Source organism: Epinephelus lanceolatus, chromosome 6 (assembly GCF_041903045.1).
Source record: "Epinephelus lanceolatus isolate andai-2023 chromosome 6, ASM4190304v1, whole genome shotgun sequence".
In the NCBI taxonomy this organism is placed as follows: Eukaryota; Metazoa; Chordata; class Actinopteri; order Perciformes; family Serranidae; genus Epinephelus; species Epinephelus lanceolatus.
Window position 1 is genome coordinate 14039389 of NC_135739.1, and position 18118 is coordinate 14057506.

At 39.6% G+C, this 18118-nt stretch overlaps 2 protein-coding genes and 1 non-coding gene across 5 annotated transcripts; all 3 read left to right on the plus strand.

Moving 5' to 3' along the window:
* Positions 1-469: 469 nt before the first annotated feature.
* On the plus strand, positions 470-7650 carry LOC117253934 (elongation factor 2b-like). Its single transcript, XM_033621826.2, has 13 exons — positions 470-605; positions 1476-1690; positions 2201-2382; positions 2702-2913; positions 3338-3516; positions 3740-3845; positions 4141-4393; positions 4557-4752; positions 4880-5246; positions 5356-5709; positions 5877-6059; positions 6266-6398; positions 6988-7650. Exons 1-13 carry the CDS (start codon positions 603-605, stop codon positions 7179-7181), a joined length of 2577 nt encoding a protein of 858 aa, XP_033477717.1. The 5' UTR covers positions 470-602; the 3' UTR covers positions 7182-7650.
* On the plus strand, positions 3987-4054 carry LOC117254520 (small nucleolar RNA SNORD37). Its single transcript, XR_004501478.1, has one exon. It is a non-coding gene; the product is annotated as a small nucleolar RNA SNORD37 (small nucleolar RNA).
* A 3446-nt stretch (positions 7651-11096) lies between the features above and the next one.
* On the plus strand, positions 11097-17239 carry hmg20b (high mobility group 20B). 3 transcript variants are annotated; one of them, XM_033620974.2, is made up of 9 exons: positions 11097-11202; positions 11571-11675; positions 13296-13496; positions 13792-13912; positions 14049-14101; positions 14203-14269; positions 14431-14646; positions 15629-15761; positions 16609-17239. In XM_033620974.2, the coding sequence occupies exons 2-9, from the start codon at positions 11592-11594 to the stop codon at positions 16619-16621; spliced, it is 888 nt and encodes a 295-aa protein (XP_033476865.1). In that variant the 5' UTR covers positions 11097-11202; positions 11571-11591; the 3' UTR covers positions 16622-17239. The 3 variants fall into 3 exon arrangements, with proteins under 3 accessions (XP_033476865.1, XP_033476867.1, XP_078024786.1); XM_033620976.2 differs by having other exon boundaries at positions 11161-11202; positions 11493-11675; XM_078168660.1 differs by having other exon boundaries at positions 11161-11202; positions 11493-11675; positions 14052-14101.
* The last annotated feature ends 879 nt before the right edge of the window (positions 17240-18118 follow it).

Below are 18118 nucleotides of genomic sequence, written 5' to 3' on the forward strand. Positions count from 1 at the left end.
TAAAGAAAACGCATTGAATGAGAAGGTGTGTCCAAACTTTTGGCCTGTACTGTATAAATATATATATATATATATATATATATATATATATAGCCTATATATTCAATTCAAAAAGCTTTAATGGCATGAACAAATGTATGGGATTGCCAAAGCATTCCGTTAAAAATAAAATAAAATAAAAAAATAAGATAGATAGATAAATCAATAATAATAATAATAATAAATGAACAAAAATAAAAGTAAGTAAAGAAAGAAAGAAATACAAATAAAAGTAAGCACATTTTACATGTTACATATCTATCTATCTAGTCAGGAGGAAGTTATGAGGATGTAAAGAATAACTACAAACTCTGACTTTGTCGACAAGTAAACCTGCGTTATTGGGCAGCAGCAGTAACAGCAGTGTGCCCATAGATTTATAGCGTGCTATAGTCATGGATGAGCGTAACATCAGTACGTGAACACGTAAGTTTGACGCACGTACTATAAATTCCCATTTTCTGACGTCAGCGGCCTCTTCCCTGCCTATGCCCTCGTGAGGTGGGCAGTGTAAAATTTCCTGTCTCTTTCGCCACGAAGCGGATCCAAAACCATCCGTCAAAATGGTGAGTTGATAAGATTTCTCTGAGTAATTAACGAATTATTAGACAGACAAGGTGTTCTTTACGTTAATATTAATGTCCCGATGAGCATTTTACGGATGTTATGCTGCTTACATGTCAACTCCGTTGGATTGTGCTTTGATCAAAATGGCAGCCATTCTGTCATCCGTACCGCTAGTGCTACAGAACCACAGAGCCTCTAGAAAACCTAGAAAACTTAGTTTATACCGTTTTAAACTAAAAGTATCTGTAGTAGGACGGGTTAGTTTTTAAGTATAGTGTACGGTTGGGTTATTATCGTGTTGTTGATGTTGTAACGGGCTAGGGAATAAATTGCCGGCATTTCGTGTTGCCGGCCCGGCCGGCTAGTTCAACTATCAAGCTAAAGTTAGCATCTAGCTTAGTGCTAGAGTCTGTACACGTGGCCTATTCATGCCGACATATTATGCCGGGTGCTGCTAGTGTGAATCTCTGTTTACTAACGCTAAGTGGGGTATGTTGTCAATATACTCGAGGCACATTATTGTCCATAGGTATATTGATTAATACAGACAAGGGGTTGTGAAAAAGTCTGCCTCATAGAGATGACAGTAACGTCAGCTGTGGTGATGGCGGATGACGCCCTGGGTAGAAGAGCAGAGCATTTAACGTTGAGTCAGCAGGAGTTCTCGATATGCTGTGGGTGCAGCTGCTGTTACGTGAAGCACATTGACACTAGTATCACCCATAGCTTATCAGAAGTGCATAGTAAACATGAACGTCCTACATTGTAAGTTGGCAAGACTGGTTAACATGCGGGCAGTGTTTTTTCATGGATGAGGTCATGCGTGTTTTCTAGTTTGTGAATGTTCTAATCTGATTTCTCTCCCCCAGGTGAACTTTACCATCGACCAGATCCGTACCATCATGGACAAGAAGGCCAACATCCGTAACATGTCTGTGATTGCGCACGTCGATCATGGAAAGTCAACCCTGACAGACTCCCTTGTGTCAAAGGCTGGCATCATTGCCTCAGCCCGTGCTGGAGAGACCCGTTTTACCGACACGCGCAAAGATGAACAGGAACGTTGCATTACCATCAAGTCAACGTAAGTATCTTATGTTTTCAACTGCACTCTTAAACAGGGGTTTTTAATGTATTTGCAGTAAAAGGTTTATCCTTCCTTGGCGGTCTCACTGTTGTAATTCTTTCAACCAGTCAAACACACAATCAGGTATAATCCTGGTTGGAAGGATGTGTTTACCTTTTCAGTCACTACTGAACATCTGTTAGTTATTTCACTACATTGACAAGGACAACAAAATATTGCTGTTTTCGTTCCACCATTTGCAGTCACTCACCAAGAGTAAAGGCCAAGATAAGTACAGACACTGACATCATTCTCTTGTGTGTTGTGTACACACCCAGCTATAATGACTCAACATGGGCATTCCTGTCTTGGCTAAGCGAATGCAACAAAATTCATTTGTGAATTGCATTGTATTTTGTTCATTTTTTACTTTGTTTTGGTGTTGTATTTTTTAATTGGGCAGTGTTTGAGTGAGAATTTTTAGTTTAGTGACATTTGAAATCTTTAACAAGTTGTCCTGACTTGCAGAGCCATCTCCCTTTTCTACGAGCTGTCCGAAAATGACTTGGCCTTCATTAAGCAGTCCAAGGATGGTGCTGGCTTCTTGATCAACCTGATTGACTCACCAGGACACGTTGACTTCTCCTCAGAAGTGACTGCTGCTCTCCGTGTCACTGACGGAGCCCTGGTTGTAGTGGATTGTGTGTCTGGTAAGTACAAGGCTGTACAGTTGTCAGAAGCCGATGTGCACACTCCAACTAGATTCTCCATTTTTCACTTGCACATTTATTCTCAGTCCACAAGGCAAAAAAAAAAAAAACATTCAAAGTTCACTCTTTCTTTTTAAGAAGCAGTATATTTACATTAAAATGTACATGTGCAAAAAGAAAACAAAATATTTTTTTTTTCTTATGTAAATTATTGCCAATGTCCTTAATACTATGTTTCCTATTCTGGTTATGTGAAATGACTCCAACACCTGGTCTGCTTTCCCATGGGTTGAATAGTCTCATTGTGTATCCCTGTCAGGTGTTTGTGTGCAAACTGAGACAGTGCTCCGTCAGGCCATTGGTGAGCGCATCAAGCCAGTCCTGATGATGAACAAGATGGACCGTGCCTTGCTGGAGTTGCAGCTTGAACCTGAAGACCTTTACCAGACTTTCCAGCGTATTGTGGAGTCAGTCAATGTCATCATCTCCACTTACGGAGAAGATGAGAATGGACCCATGGGCAACCTCATGGTAAGTGGCTGGCTGAGCCTTTATCTTGAGTGCAACAAACTGGCCTGTGTCTGGATCACTGCGATCTATGGCTCAAACTTCTATCCAGTGCATCTCCAAACAAAACAGTCACGGTTATGCACTCCTGTTTCTTAATGTATCGATTGCACCACTCTGAACAACCATAAAAGACATTCTTATTTTATCAATCTGATTCCTGACACATGGAGGTTTTGGAATGAAGGATTGAGTTTAAAATATGGATGATAATAATGCGGCTCCTGTTCAGGCAGATTCCTCAGATGTTTGTGGTTCAGATGAGTATTTTTGTTTCTTTAGTCATGTGTTCAAATTAAAATTGGCATATACAATGAAACATGTTTACCTAAAACCTTAATTGAAAATGTACACAAGTCCTTATGTGGTATGTTGTCACCTCTTCAAGGTCGACCCAACCATCGGTACTGTTGGCTTTGGTTCAGGACTCCATGGTTGGGCTTTCACCCTGAAGCAGTTTGCTGAGATGTATGCAGCCAAGTTTGCTGCCAAGGGCAACACCCAGATGACACCGGCTGAGCACTGCAAGAAGGTGGAAGATATGATGAAGAAGTTGTGGGGTGATAGGTATGTCTCTCAAACTGATTATTAATTTAGGTGTATGCAGTTGGGGAACTGAGCTAAATAGCAGAGATGGACATTACAGACAACTCACATTTAATAGAGGACGGGGGCATACGGAAAGTATCTTGTGTTAAAATAGTGACTTTGCACAGAATTTGGTCCTGTTGTTGACATAGCTGTTTATCTGACTATTGTATTTGTAAATCTTTCCAACTTAACACTTAAGGTACTTCGATGCAGCCCATGGAAAGTTCCTCAAAACCGCTAATGGAGCTGATGGCACCAAGCATCCCCGCACCTTTGTTGCTCTTATCCTGGACCCCATCTTCAAGGTAACATTACTGATTTTATATTCGATATTGTTGCGGTACAGTGCAGTTACAAAACAAAGCAACATAGTTTAAATAACAAAGTGATAGAACAATTATTCAGGATCTGTAAATGTTGAGAAAAATAAGTTGGTGTGTGAGCCTGCAAGTGATGATTTGAAAATTCTTCACTTTGACCTGAGTAACCAGTGATGATTACCTTCACTCTGAGCAGGGCACAAATACCTGGCTTGCTTTCACATCCTTGCCTTGGTCATGTGAAATTGCTTTCTGCTAATTGAATTTACTTTCTTTTCAGGTGTTTGATGCCATCATGAACTTCAAGAAGGAGGAAACTGCCAAACTGATCCAGAAGCTGGAAATCAAGTTGGATACTGAAGACAAGGACAAGGAGGGTAAGCCTCTCCTGAAGGCTGTGATGCGCCGCTGGCTGCCTGCCGGAGAAGCCCTTCTGCAGATGATCACCATCCACCTGCCTTCCCCCGTCACTTCTCAGAAGTACCGCTGCGAGCTGCTCTATGAAGGACCTGGAGACGATGAGGCCGCCATGGGTATGAAGCTTAATTGCACAGAAATATGTTTGAACATGCACAGCACAAGAATAATTAAACTGACTGCTCATGGTGAGACCTGGACAGTAAGCTAGATTTGGCTTGGATTTGTAGGAATTGGACTTAATAGTTGAACTCTCTCTCTTTTTTTTTTTTAAACCAGCTATTAAGAACTGCGACCCCAAGGGTCCCCTGATGGTTTACATCTCAAAGATGGTCCCCACCAATGACAAGGGTCGCTTCTATGCTTTTGGCCGCGTCTTCTCTGGGTGTGTCTCCACTGGCCTGAAAGTGCGCATTATGGGACCAAACTATGTCCCTGGAAAGAAGGACGACCTCTACTTGAAGCCGATTCAGAGGTTGGTTTCAATGTCTGTCCATCAGTTAGTTATGGTGTATTGGCGTCAATTATGCAAAGTCAGTTTTTCAGATATTGGTCACATTATTTTTTTTCCTGTCATTCACACACACATTGCTCTTTTCTAGGACCATTTTGATGATGGGTCGTTATGTTGAGCCCATTGAAGATGTGCCATGCGGTAACATCGTGGGTCTGGTTGGAGTGGACCAGTTCCTTGTCAAGACTGGAACAATCACCACCTTTGAGCATGCACACAACATGAGAGTGATGAAGTTCAGTGTCAGCCCTGTGGTGAGAGTTGCTGTGGAGGTCAAAAACCCTGCTGACCTGCCCAAACTGGTGGAGGGTTTGAAGCGTCTGTCCAAGTCCGATCCTATGGTGCAGTGCATCATTGAGGAATCTGGAGAGCATATCGTTGCCGGAGCTGGTGAGCTGCATCTGGAGATCTGTCTGAAGGATCTGGAGGAGGATCATGCTTGCATTCCACTCAAGGTAATTAAAATTGAATAATTGAATGGGCGAGGGTGAAAGATGTCATTCTGGTATTATCCCATAAAGTGAACTTTTCTGCATTGAACCCCCTCCTTTTTTTTTCTTTTAGAAATCTGATCCAGTGGTGTCCTACAGGGAGACCGTCAGTGCAGAATCAAGTGTCATGTGTCTGTCAAAGTCACCCAACAAGCACAATCGTCTGTTCATGAAGGCCTGTCCCTTCGGAGATGGCCTGGCAGAGGATATTGAGAAAGGTGATGTGTCCAGTCGTCAGGAGATGAAGGCCCGCGCCCGCTACCTTGCTGAAAAGTATGAATGGGATGTCGGTGAGGCCAGAAAGATCTGGTGCTTTGGACCTGACGGAACTGGCCCCAACCTTTTGGTGGATGTGACCAAGGGAGTACAGTACCTTAATGAGATCAAGGACAGCGTTGTGGCTGGCTTCCAGTGGGCAACCAAGGAGGTACGGGATCCAGATTAAGCAAGCTATAGCTGTTCATTGCACTCAGCTAAAACAGTGTCAGGCTGTGGAAAGATCTTGTATCAGGTTGTAGGTTTAAAAAGCAAGTTGTTTTTTTCTGGAAATGCTTTTTCAAAAATCTACAATTGATGTCTCAATTTTGTCTTCAGGGTGTCCTCTGTGAAGAGAACATGCGTGCCATTCGCTTCAACGTCCATGATGTGACTCTGCATACAGATGCTATTCACCGTGGTGGCGGTCAGATTATTCCCACAGCTCGCAGAGCTCTGTACGCATGTGAGCTCACAGCTGAGCCCAGACTAATGGAGCCTGTCTACCTGGTGGAGATCCAGGTAATTGCCACTGGAGATATATTTTGTAATTGATTTGTTTTATTTACCCAACCCATCCAGGTTTGGCAGGGCACAGAGGCTGCAAAGGTTATTGCATTAGACGTTGACCTGTGTTTACCAGAATTGTTATTTCCATCCTTGACTTGCATGTCCTTTCAAAAGTGCGAGTGATGCCTGTATGACTCAGTCTTTTCTTTCTACTTCAGTGTCCTGAAGCTGCTATGGGTGGAATCTTTGGTGTGCTAAACAAGAGGCGTGGCCACGTGTTTGATGAGCTCACTGTTGCAGGAACACCCATGCGCGTCACCAAGGCTTACCTGCCTGTCATGGAGTCATTTGGTAAGTCATTTTGTCACCTGATTTGGATATGTAGTCTTAAGCAGTCAAGTGTACAATACTCACACTCCTTTAGTTAATGCAGATTTTATCAGACGTAGCATGATCGCAGCAGAAATAATAGTAACACAACTTGCCATCCTTTTGTTCTTTGTTGTGTCAATGTCCAGTTGGATTGTAGAAATTGGTCTAAGTTTGTAACAAGGGCCAGGCATAATGTTACTGAAACCCAAGAGACCTTTTTTTTCACTGCATCAAGTACTTAGCTACCTAAACTAAAAACAAGAGATACTTTGAACGGCAGAAGATAATTGTTTTTCCACCAGGGGCAAGTAATGAGCTTATTGTGGCTGTTTTTCGTCTGTTTAAAACCAAAGGGTTGTTCACACAATGCATTTTTTTAGTGCCCTACAAACCCAGAGTACGTAGTTTAAGCTACTATATGATACTGAAAGCACGTATCTATCAAACAGAAAGGAAAACAAATGTTCACTCTCACATTTGTGATCGCTCCACTATGGCTCATTGCAGCCCTTTTACCTACAGTGTAATAGAAACTGTATTAAAAATACTTTGCACTGCCCGTTCCCAGGTTTCACAGCTGACCTTCGTTCCAACACTGGTGGCCAGGCCTTCCCACAGTGTGTGTTCGACCATTGGCAGATCCTCCCCGGAGACCCATTCGACCCCGCAACCAAGCCTGGTGTCGTCGTCACGGAAACACGCAAACGTAAGGGTCTCAAGGAAGGTATTCCAGCACTGGACAACTACCTGGACAAATTGTAAACGCCTGGACCCCGCTTTGCTCTTGCCTCATTCCACCCTTCCCGAAAAATTAAATCTACATTGTGGGACTGGACTGTACAGAACACAGTGAGCACTAATGTTTGCCAAAAGGATTGACAATAATGAATAAACACCTACAAAAATTGTAAACGATAAATAAAAGAAAATAAAAAAATTGTTATGGCTGTTTTTTTTTTTTTGTTTTTTTTTCTGAAGTTTGTCTTTTAAAGGGGATAAGTAAGAATTTTTTCCGTCATTGCTAAAATTAGTCTATTGTGGCTACTAGGGATGCCACAGTCAGGAAATTTTCCTACTGGTCATTTAACTTGTGACAACACCGGACAAGATCAAGAAATGATATTGATATATGATGCTTATACCTGTAGAGCGCTGTATTAAGTTCCTGCTATTGCAAACAAACATTTGCTACTGCTGCAGCTTCACAATAAAAGCGTAACTGGCAAAAGAAGTTGACTTTTATTATGAAGTAGCCACAGGAAATGTTTTTCAGTGAGCTAAGCACGACTACTGTTAATGAAAACAACCTGCAAATTTGTAGTTTTTATATATAAAACACTTAAGTGATTAAATAGGAAAATACTTCACATAAAATAAACATTCCACAAAAGTATTAGGTTTTGTTTTTTTACACATTCCACAAATATAAAAAAGTAAATCCATAAAATCTTGAGCTAATTTAAAATGGCTGCAAACACAAATTCCATAGATTAAAAAAAAAAGATTCTTTGTGGAACTTGTGTATTTGCAGACCCATTCTATATTTTAAAATATATTTTGTGAATTTACAAATCTACTTTGTATTGTTGGAAGGTGTTTTATACTCACAAATCACACATTTACACACAGATTGAGACTGCTGACACCAATAAGGACACAAATCTATTTCCAAATTTTTGGTGTTTGTTGACAGCAGATCAGTTTGAAATACTGATGGAACCAATGTAAGAAGAAGCTGCAGGAAACAGGCTGCACACCTCCATTTTCTCTGTGATGTAACCAACTCCTTAATCCTCACTCACAGTATAAGGTCCCATTTTAGCACTGGGTTTAAATTAGTCAAACTCCCAAATGAACACACTCTTGTTTTCACAGGATAGAGCTTATAAAATCATTTACATCCTGGTATGTGGTCATGGTTTATACGGTGTAGTCCACTCTAATTTGTATGTATTTTTCATAGATGTCTAACAAGAATATATTACATGCAACATGTCAAGGATGAAACAAGTCCCAGGCTCATTTCCATTGTGGTCCTCTAAAAATGTAGGAGTCAAGGATGGAGAGCTACAACCAGAAAACATGGAAACAATTAGTGGGTGACTAGTAGATGAACAGGATTTCTTTTTTTAAATGCCCAGCATTTGCAGGTTCCTGCTGTTTTAATTTTTATATCATTGTAAACTGAGAATCCAGAACGACAAAGATCCCCATGTTGGTACTGAACCTCTGTAACACTGGCTCCAGTCAGGTGAGCTCAAACTCCCAAATCTCTCCAAAGGTGGTCTCTGAGGTACTCTGAGTGTCATGTGTTTCAGATCCTCTGCACTACACTGAGTTGAAATCACTGCAGGGCTCGATCCTTCAGGTCAACCAAACATGCTGTTGGAGTGGCTGCTGGCCAACATCTGTCCTTGGGTTCAAGCCCAACCCAACCCAACCCGGACCAACTTGTTCTGTGAGATCTATGCTCACACACGAGAAACCAAACAGCTGAGTATTCAAAGCACACAAATAAGAGAATTATCCAACAGTCTTGCAGTTTCTTTATAACTTAGTTATTAAGGAATCAGTGGGTGAAAATGTTGCTCTCATGTATTTGTACACTTATAATACAACATCTGTGTGTGCAAGTTGATATTAGGATGTGCTTGTCAAGAAATGTAGCCTGTTTGATAGAGAACAGATCAATTCACGTTATTTTTTAATTATATTTGCTGTTTGTTTCAACGTGTGTTTGCTGCTTTGATTGGCTTTATTTAATCTAGTTTTGTTTTTTGCAGTTACTCACTGTGACCAGTGGAGGGCAGTAAACACTTACTATTCTAAACTTTCCAATTAGACTGAGGCTGTGTCCCAAATCACTCTCTGTTTGCTTTATAGTGCACTATATTTACTATCCGCCATTTTAATTCAGTGTCTGACCTCTGAGTGTGAAGTTGAGTCACAGTGCATGTGTACATGATATAGGGAGTGTGGTGAATGAGTGAAAAAGGGGGGTGATTTAAGACACAGTCATGAAGTAACATACTGTGGTCACGGAGAGTCACAACACACTGAAACTTTGTGGCATTGCAAAATAGATTCTATACTGTAATAATAAGATTTTTATTTATATTTTACTTTAGACCCAACTATCATAGAAGATTGATTTATTTTTACACTTTATATTTTTATTATTACCTATCAAATGCTTGTGGGGAGACAAATTGTGTTTATATAAAAAGCCAACATAAAAGAGCCTGCCTGGGGGATTTAGATAACTGGAGAGGAAGTTAATTTACATCAAATTCACATCGAAGAAATTTTATATGGCCATTTTTAAAACAAAGTTCATTTATCTTTATTCCTAATGTAATGTTTAATCCAGTTCAACCTGAATATTAGAAGAATGAAAATCAAGCGCAATCAAGCCTTCTTGACTGTATGAATTACATAAGATATTTCTGTTTAATTAGTGACACTTATCTTTCCATAGAAAATGGAATAAGGTAGAGTCTATTTTTTTTTTAATTTAATGAATGATTTTGGATCATCTGATACTTTGGCTGACTAAACTAAACGTGATGATGCTTCAGTTTTGGATAAAAGTATCCGACCTTTAAGTGATAAATCTCATAAGCCACATATCAAATTTAGTTTATATACAATCATCAGCTTTTTTTTTTTTTTTTTTTTTTAGATTTTAACAAACTTTATTTCATAAAATAGCATGTACAAAACAAACAGACAAGTGCTCAACAAGCAATTCAATCGTAAAAACGTACAATTGAAGAACAAAATAAATAAATGAAAAAGTGGGACTCACATATAAAATGCATTACAAACAAAAATTCATCATTGCAAAAGGAAAAGGGTTACATTATTCTTCTTCAAAGAGATCTCTATATATATTGACAGTTTTGTTACTTTTGGTTGTATTAATACAATCTAGCATTTTAATATATTCAACAAATTCAAGTGAATATCTGATGAAATCAGGGATTACTTTCAAGAATCTACATTTGTGGATATGAAATTTACCAAATAAAATCAGTAGATTAACAATAAATTCTGTTTTATCATTCTTGTGGTCAAAATAAACAATACAATCATCAGCTCCATGCAGTGCGTTTATACCAAATGACCGCATCCGATTAGGACCTTCAAAATAAAGGCACAAACGCCCTATTGATTTGGGACTGTAGTGTGTAGTGATTTTGGCATGTTAAAGTGAGACATACATCGTGCCTTTTAATTCAACTTTATCAAAGTTTAATGTAATCAATAACAGAATAGCATCCATACCATGAAAGCATGATAAAATACTTTTTTTCATCTTATAAACATTACAAAATATCACAAAATGGTAATAAATAAATAATAAAAAAAAAGTACAGTGCAAATACTTACATGTAGTGATTCATATGAACGAAAAGAAAATTAAAAGGGTTTTTTTTTTTTCCAAAATACACCTTATTACCTAAAGTGATACAGTTTATAGATTGTCACTTTTATGTGTTTTTTTTTTTCTGGTTGTTTTTTCGCTTCCGGTATTTCATAAATACTTTAAGCTCAATAGGGACGTTAAATAGTAAAAGTAACTGCTTTACTTTTACCCAAGTATTGTACTCAATTACAATTTTGAGGTACTTGTACTCTATCTACTTTTCCGTTTTATGGTGTCCTTCGTTTTAGGGCGGGATTAGAGGGCAATCCAGCCAACCAATCAAGACTCTCCGTGCCGACCAATCAGGTGGTGGGATGAGTTTACTTCCTGTTTGGCCGAGGGAATCGTTATCGGGTGAGTTAAAAAGACGTTTATCACAAAAAGTAGAAATAATTCTCTAAAACCGCACTATCCTGGGTGTCTTAACATTATTGTCTGCACGATTATATGTTCTTATGTATTCTGTATTTTTTCCTAGTGAATACTGAGCAGTTTAAATTAGATTTTCTGTGGGATATTATCGGTTGTGTTGTGTGTGAACAGTTAGCCGCATTCAACTGCTAACAGTCAGGTTAGCTAATAAGCGGTATCCCAACCAGGAAAATAATGCGGAATTTTACCGGGTTTTTTTTTTCTTTTTACAGCTTCTTCCGTGTTATTCTGCGCAGCCTCCATCCCATGATATAAATCTAACGGATTAAAATCCATTTTCACAATTACAGTCAGTTACACGGACGGAGATCATGGGGGGCATCAAACAGGAGCAGAGTGATGCAGCACAGCAGTCCAGACCTTCACATTCAGCAGATCAACCCCAACAAGAGGAGGTGGGTACTGCTACATCTGACCAGGACTAACAGGATGTGTAGTTACTTTAATTTAGCCTCCTTAGATGTAGGAATAAGGCTGTCAAGTGTTGCAACGAAGAATCTGATTGACCTCTTTGTTTACAGAGTTATACTATCTGCTTTACACTCAGTTACCATTTAAGGAGGTGGCTAGGAGTAATTCACACTAATACACCCAACCTGCAAAAAAAATCCTACCTTCACAAAGCTTATAATGTTACAGGAGAGGACAAATTATTAGACATTGGGTGCAAACAGGAAAAAATACCTCTTACATAACATTAAAATTGAATAGCACCTCAACAACAGCCTCGTACATGAGCATAAATTATAATACCTTGGTTCCTGCCACTATATATGTGGGGCCACGCCGGTGTTGCATGTTTGAAAGCCCTGACAAAGACCTGCAGTGCTCGAAACATGTTGGCTCTTTTAATGATTTAACCACTACAACATTCCTCATTTTTCTATATTTTTTTTCGGAGATCCTGGATTGCCCTCTTGTTGATCCTGTTGTTGTAAGCTCTCCACGAGCACCCGACACAAGATTTTGATCTATGTTAGTATATACAGAGCCACTAGTCGTTTCTCTCTTTTTCTACTAATAATACCCGTGTGAAACTTGTTGAACAAACACCTAACACTATAACCTTTGTGAGGTGGGATTTATCACAAGGCTGCTGTATTAGAATGTATGTTGTGAGAACAATGAGTGGGTCAACGTAAGATCAATGGGAAACTATTTTAATCATTGATTAATAGTTTAAGTCATTATGTAAACCAAAATGCCTGAAATAATTCTGGTCGCAGCACCCTAAATATGAATACTTGCTGCTCTTCTTAGTCATCTGTGATGGTAAATGAAATATCTTGGGGTTTTGGACTTTGGTCAAACAAACAAGCACTTTTACCTATTGTCTTGCGTCCCACTAGGATGTTAACTGCTTTACATAAATATAATAATACAAAGCAACATTTACCAAAAAAAAAAACCCAGAACCAGATTATAAATGCTACAAAACACATCAGACACTACAAAAAGTGGATGCAGTGCAACAAATTCATCTTTCCTTTTACATTCAGTGTTCCACCCACGTACGCTGACACTGTGTAGAAGCCACACTCTGATGTAACAGGTTGACACACTGAGGAACAAAACTGATCTATTACCTAACAGAGACAACATTATTTCAGTTTAAGCAGCTTGGAAACTTGACTCAAGCATTTGACCCACAATCTTTGACCAGATACGTAGCAGTCAAGCATGTCTAGCTGTAAGCTGAACAGAGAAGCAACTGTACCATGCACTGTTTGCATACTGCATAACACTTTGTATTATAGGTTGGAAAAACAATAATAGGATTTGTTTGTTTGCTCCAAATGACCTCAGTCTCCTAAAAAAGTAAATTTGTTGTTGTACCTTGCTACAAATATAATCTGTATGTGCACTCCAGGATAAAGCAGCATCCACATAGATGAAAATAATTGTTAGTTGCGATCCTCATATGTAGTTATATTATTCCCTAATGAGCAAGCAGGAGTAGTACAGATGAGTGAGCAGCTCTACCTTCATACGAGTGTTGTTCCCCCTCTCTGCAGCCAAAGAAGAGAGGCTGGCCGAAGGGCAAGAAAAGAAAGAAGGTGCTACCAAATGGTCCCAAGGCACCAGTAACAGGATATGTCCGCTTCCTGAACGAACGCCGAGAGCATATGCGCGCCAGATACCCTGACTTACCTTTCCCAGAAATCACCAAGAGGCTCGGAGCAGAGTGGACACGATTAGCCCCCAATGACAAACAGGTAATACTTCACGTTTTACATGTATGTATGTTACATGTATTGTTTGACATAGTATATTCAGTACAACACATTACTGTGAGCAGTGGGTATTTTAGATGCTTTAATGCCAGTTGGGCTGATATTCACAATTGCACACAGAAACCAGTTAAGGAGAAAACTGCAGATGTTATTGCTGTATTTGTTTGCTGCAAGATGTCGGAAGTTTCCAAAGTTTTCAAATAATCCAGCACCTATCAGTTAGCAAAGCAGAATTTTCCCTCAGTAAAGCAGCACAACATTATTTGTGCACTGACAGCGCTACCTCGACGAGGCGGAACGGGAGAAGATGCAGTATGCCCAGGAGCTGAAGGAGTATCAGCAGACTGAAGCCTATCAGATCACCAGTGCCAAGATACAAGACAAGAGGATCAAGAAAGGTGACAAATAAGCATTACTTACATCATATATATGATGTACACCACATCACAAGGGAGAACAACAAGATACTGTATATTTATTTCATTACTCTGTGCCATGTGAGCTGTAATAAGCACAGACATGTTTCTCTTTCAGAAGACACTCCATCTGTTATCATCAGTACTAGTTCAGAGTCGTCAGTATCAAAGGTACATCACGCATCCATATCTTCTCATTATATATTCTGCAGTGTCATTTTCACATAAATTTCAAACAGCTAACTTTTCCATTTGCTGATGGCGTCCTTTAGGCTTCTGACCTCACAAGCAGATTCGACATCCCTATCTTCACAGAGGAATTCCTTGATCAGAACAAAGGTAAAACAGAAACTGAAAACAAAATGATCATTCTGATACATCTCAAACCCTGTTTACCATGGCTAGGTACTAAAGATTTGACAAATTGTGTGATTCTATCACATGAGATTATTTTATACTCCCATCAAAACTCATTTTATTCCTCTTCTTTTTGGCGTCAGCTCGAGAGGCTGAGTTGCGACGGCTCCGTAAGGCCAACATTGAGTTTGAGGAGCAGAACGCAGTGCTTCAGCGACATATTAAAGACATGTACAACGCTAAAGAACGCCTGGAGGCTGAGCTGGGGATGGACGAGAAGCGTACACAGGCTCTTCACCAACACTTGCTGGCCATCAAACACACATTGGTCAACAGTCTGTCATCAGTCCCCCTGCCAGGTCAGCAACTATATTTAGTTAGAGGAGAAATGCAAGACAAGTGGATATTAGATAAATCTCCTGCTATCAGGTTATATTTTTGTGTTAGATTTATTTTGTGTAGTCCTCTAGAATAAATGCATCGGTAATATAGCGTTCTGAAGTGACAGTTAATATTCATTAAAGGATCAGTGTGTGGCATCTAGCAGTGAGGATTGCAACAAGCTGAAACTTCTCTCATGAGCAAAGTGTGAACTCTTGTCTTGGATTCCTTCGGTGTTCAAGGTCCAAAGGGTTTTACTTGGAGCTGAATTATCCACAGAGGTCTCCCCCTCTCCAAAACAAACACACCAGATAATTAAAACTGGTAAAAAACACTGAATAAAGCAGTTTCACATCACAAATCATTGTTTCTCCGACGCTGTTCGGTTCATCACAGAAGGGCCCCTAGCTCAGTACCTGATAATGTGTGCGCACCTTTTTTCTCTGATAACTTAAGATGCAGATGTTCAGGATGTTTTTACAGAAAGCCTAATTATCCTCAGAGGTCTCTTCCTCTCCAAAACAAACAGACCAGGTGATTTTAAACCTGTAAGAATACCTTCTGAAGAACATTCATGTTAAATATCAGTGTTTTTCCAACTGTTCAGCTCGTCACGGAAGGGCACAAAAACGCGAATTGCTCTATCTAGAGCCAGTGTTTGGTTTGTCCACTCGGGACTACTGCAGAAACATGGCGGTGCATCATGCCAGACTTCATAGATGAGGACCTGCTCCCTATTAAGATATAAACGGCTCATTCTAAAGAAACAAAAACACGTCGATTCTTATTTTCATGTAATTATACACTAAAGAAAATAAGCATATTATATTATACAGGACCCTTAATGCTCCTTGAAACACTAATTCTCATAAGATTTGGATTGCCATATCATTGCTTAAATTTAATATTTCACCTTGAGAGGAAGTCTGTATTCAATTCCTCTGTGACTTTTGTGAACAGGTACAGGAGAGACAGCATCTCATGGGAACCTGGACTCATACCTGAGTCGTCTCAGTGGAGTGCTGGAAGGAAACCCTCACAAGCATCGTGCACTGCTCTCCAAGCTTTGTGAAGTCCTCTCTCATCTGGACAGGTAAAGGCTTTTTCCCATCAAAGCATAAGCTTAAACCAGACATGTTTATCTCTGTGTGCTGAACTGGGTTTATATGTTTCACCATCAGTAGGAGTGCAAAATATTGGGCTTCACCGACCTTAAACTTCTCATACTTTTTTTGTGAGGCTTGCGCGTATGAATGTACAAGGTCGGATTCGGCAAACTCTCTTAACTGCATAAACTTGTACATTGTTAGTTTTAGCCTAAATGCCACTTGTTAATGAGATGTGTGTTCAAGAGATTCGATCATTAGCACCATCAACACCCCTAAAATTTTAGTCAGCAGTTTAAGTGTAGTCGGGTTAGAGGACCCAAAACAATTAGAGAATATTAATGGTTCATCTGCCCATGACATGTCATCAGAGCAACACTGCACTGTGACAAATATATAGAGGCCATGTTTTAAAACATGAGGTTAGATGCTCCGCCGTCAGTCTGAAACGTCATGTATCCTCAGCTTGGGAAATCAGTGCCTTCCTCTTAAGTGCAGAATCTAGATGAGTGTAATTTATTATCTACTTACTATACTGCTATATAATACTGTTTGTTTTGGTACTATAGGTGTCTCGCAGTGTAAGTTATCCTCTGAGTCGTTACACAGATGAATGCTTGAGTAGTTTCAAGGTGATGTTTATGTTGCCAGCTCAGTGAACTTGGCTCACTGCCTGACAAAGAGAAATCATCCATCATCATCCACATTATTATCGGACCTCAGCTGAACATGATTTTTCAGTTAATTTGTTTACAATTGTCATATCTGCATATGCATATAATATTTATGTCTAATTTATTTTGTCTCTGACTGTATGCTTAAATTCATTGTCAGTGAGAAGTTGTGAGGAGGCTGCAGCTGGAGACACTTTCATTCCCCTATCAGAGGGACATGTGACTGGCTCTGTGGTATTAGGTCAAGTCAGTGCCATTCAACAGAGCATGTGGCTATATCAAAGGAAATAAAGGCAAGGGTACAAACACCACACACACAGTCCATGTCTACATGCCTCTTCTTTATGAATATATGTATTCTGTAGAATATGTGTATTCATGCACATGAGTTTTTGTGAATGTAAATCTGTGTGGCGGTGTGGAGGGTTTTTACAGTTCAGGAATTAAATGCAATGTTATATCATCTTTTGAGCTGCTTAAATTAAGTCAAAATTAGATCAACCCTAAACCTGTTGTGACCTGTCCAATAAGACGAGCCTAATTTTTTAGTTTACAATAAATGCCAGTTGGCATTTGGTGGGTGGGGAATGTGTACGTAGTGTTATTTAGAGTGCATGAAAAAAGAAACTGGAAAGGGTGAAAATTAAATGTTGAGGTTTACATGTTTGAATTTACATTGATAATGGGGGGGGGGGGGGGGGGGGGCAGGCAGTTTCACCTGTTGTAGGAATATTATATATTTGTGAAGTATATTTGTATTTTCTGAAATGTTCATTAAACCATGCTGAAAATGTTTCCAACAAGAAGTAAACGTGTGTAATTTTGCTTTTCTAAATTGTCCTGAGACAGATTTAAAATGTCCCTTCACAAGTTAAAGGTATACTCTGCAGGATTGTCAGTTATGAAAAGTTAACTTTAACCTCAGATTCACTCTTGTTTGGCGCTTCGCCTTGCTATATTTGCATTTTTTAGCACTATGTCTCTTGGATGCCTGCTGCTTACAGTCTGGCACCTGTTTGCTACCTTTTTATAAAGCTCCAACCTCACCTGAGCACTGCGGGGGTACACACCTATAAATGTCCTGAACACAGAATATAAGAAAATACAGGCAGAGGGCAGAGTGTCTGCAGAAAAATACACCACCACGCACTTCTAGTGGGTCACAAGTGCTGATCCAGAGGGATTTCCTCTGTGTGAGTCTCTACATTTGTTTTAGGAAAATCCTGCATAGGATATTTTTAAACATCAAACCACAAAACAACAGGTTTTCCTCTCATAAATACCATAAAAATTCGATTAAAGGCCTAGTCCCAGTTTAACGCCCAGTCCCTTTTACTAGCCCGGTGTGGACACACATTTTGACAATAAGCGTCTGTCTCAATTAGACGCCTGGTTGCCAAGAAGTTCATTTTTATAGAAGTTCTTTGAATGTATGAATCAGGTTGTTGGCCACCCACTTGAGCTAAGGTTAGTTAGCTGCTTCGATCGCACATACAAATATAAATGTTTAAACTTTTGTCAATATGGAGATGCTACATCCATTCAATCGTTCGGGTCATTTTACTGAATCTACAGTATTAGCACCAAGAAGACCATAATTCACTGAGATTTACCAGCCTGGTAAACAAGGGAGGTGAAAGAAAAGTGGTGACTCCCTTCCTCTGAAGCGA

Bases quoted from the DNA above. Each gene is read 5' to 3' on its own strand.
- LOC117253934 (XM_033621826.2), top strand. The intron at 3,846-4,140 runs GTAACATTACTG...CTTTCTTTTCAG, and splicing joins TCCTGGACCCCATCTTCAAG to GTGTTTGATGCCATCATGAA. The intron at 4,394-4,556 runs GTATGAAGCTTA...TTTTTAAACCAG, and splicing joins AGACGATGAGGCCGCCATGG to CTATTAAGAACTGCGACCCC.
- hmg20b (XM_033620974.2), top strand. From the start codon at position 11,592: ATGGGGGGCATCAAACAGGAGCAGAGTGATGCAGCACAGCAGTCCAGA. The intron at 14,102-14,202 runs GTACATCACGCA...GGCGTCCTTTAG, and splicing joins CAGAGTCGTCAGTATCAAAG to GCTTCTGACCTCACAAGCAG. The intron at 14,270-14,430 runs GTAAAACAGAAA...TTTTGGCGTCAG, and splicing joins ATTCCTTGATCAGAACAAAG to CTCGAGAGGCTGAGTTGCGA.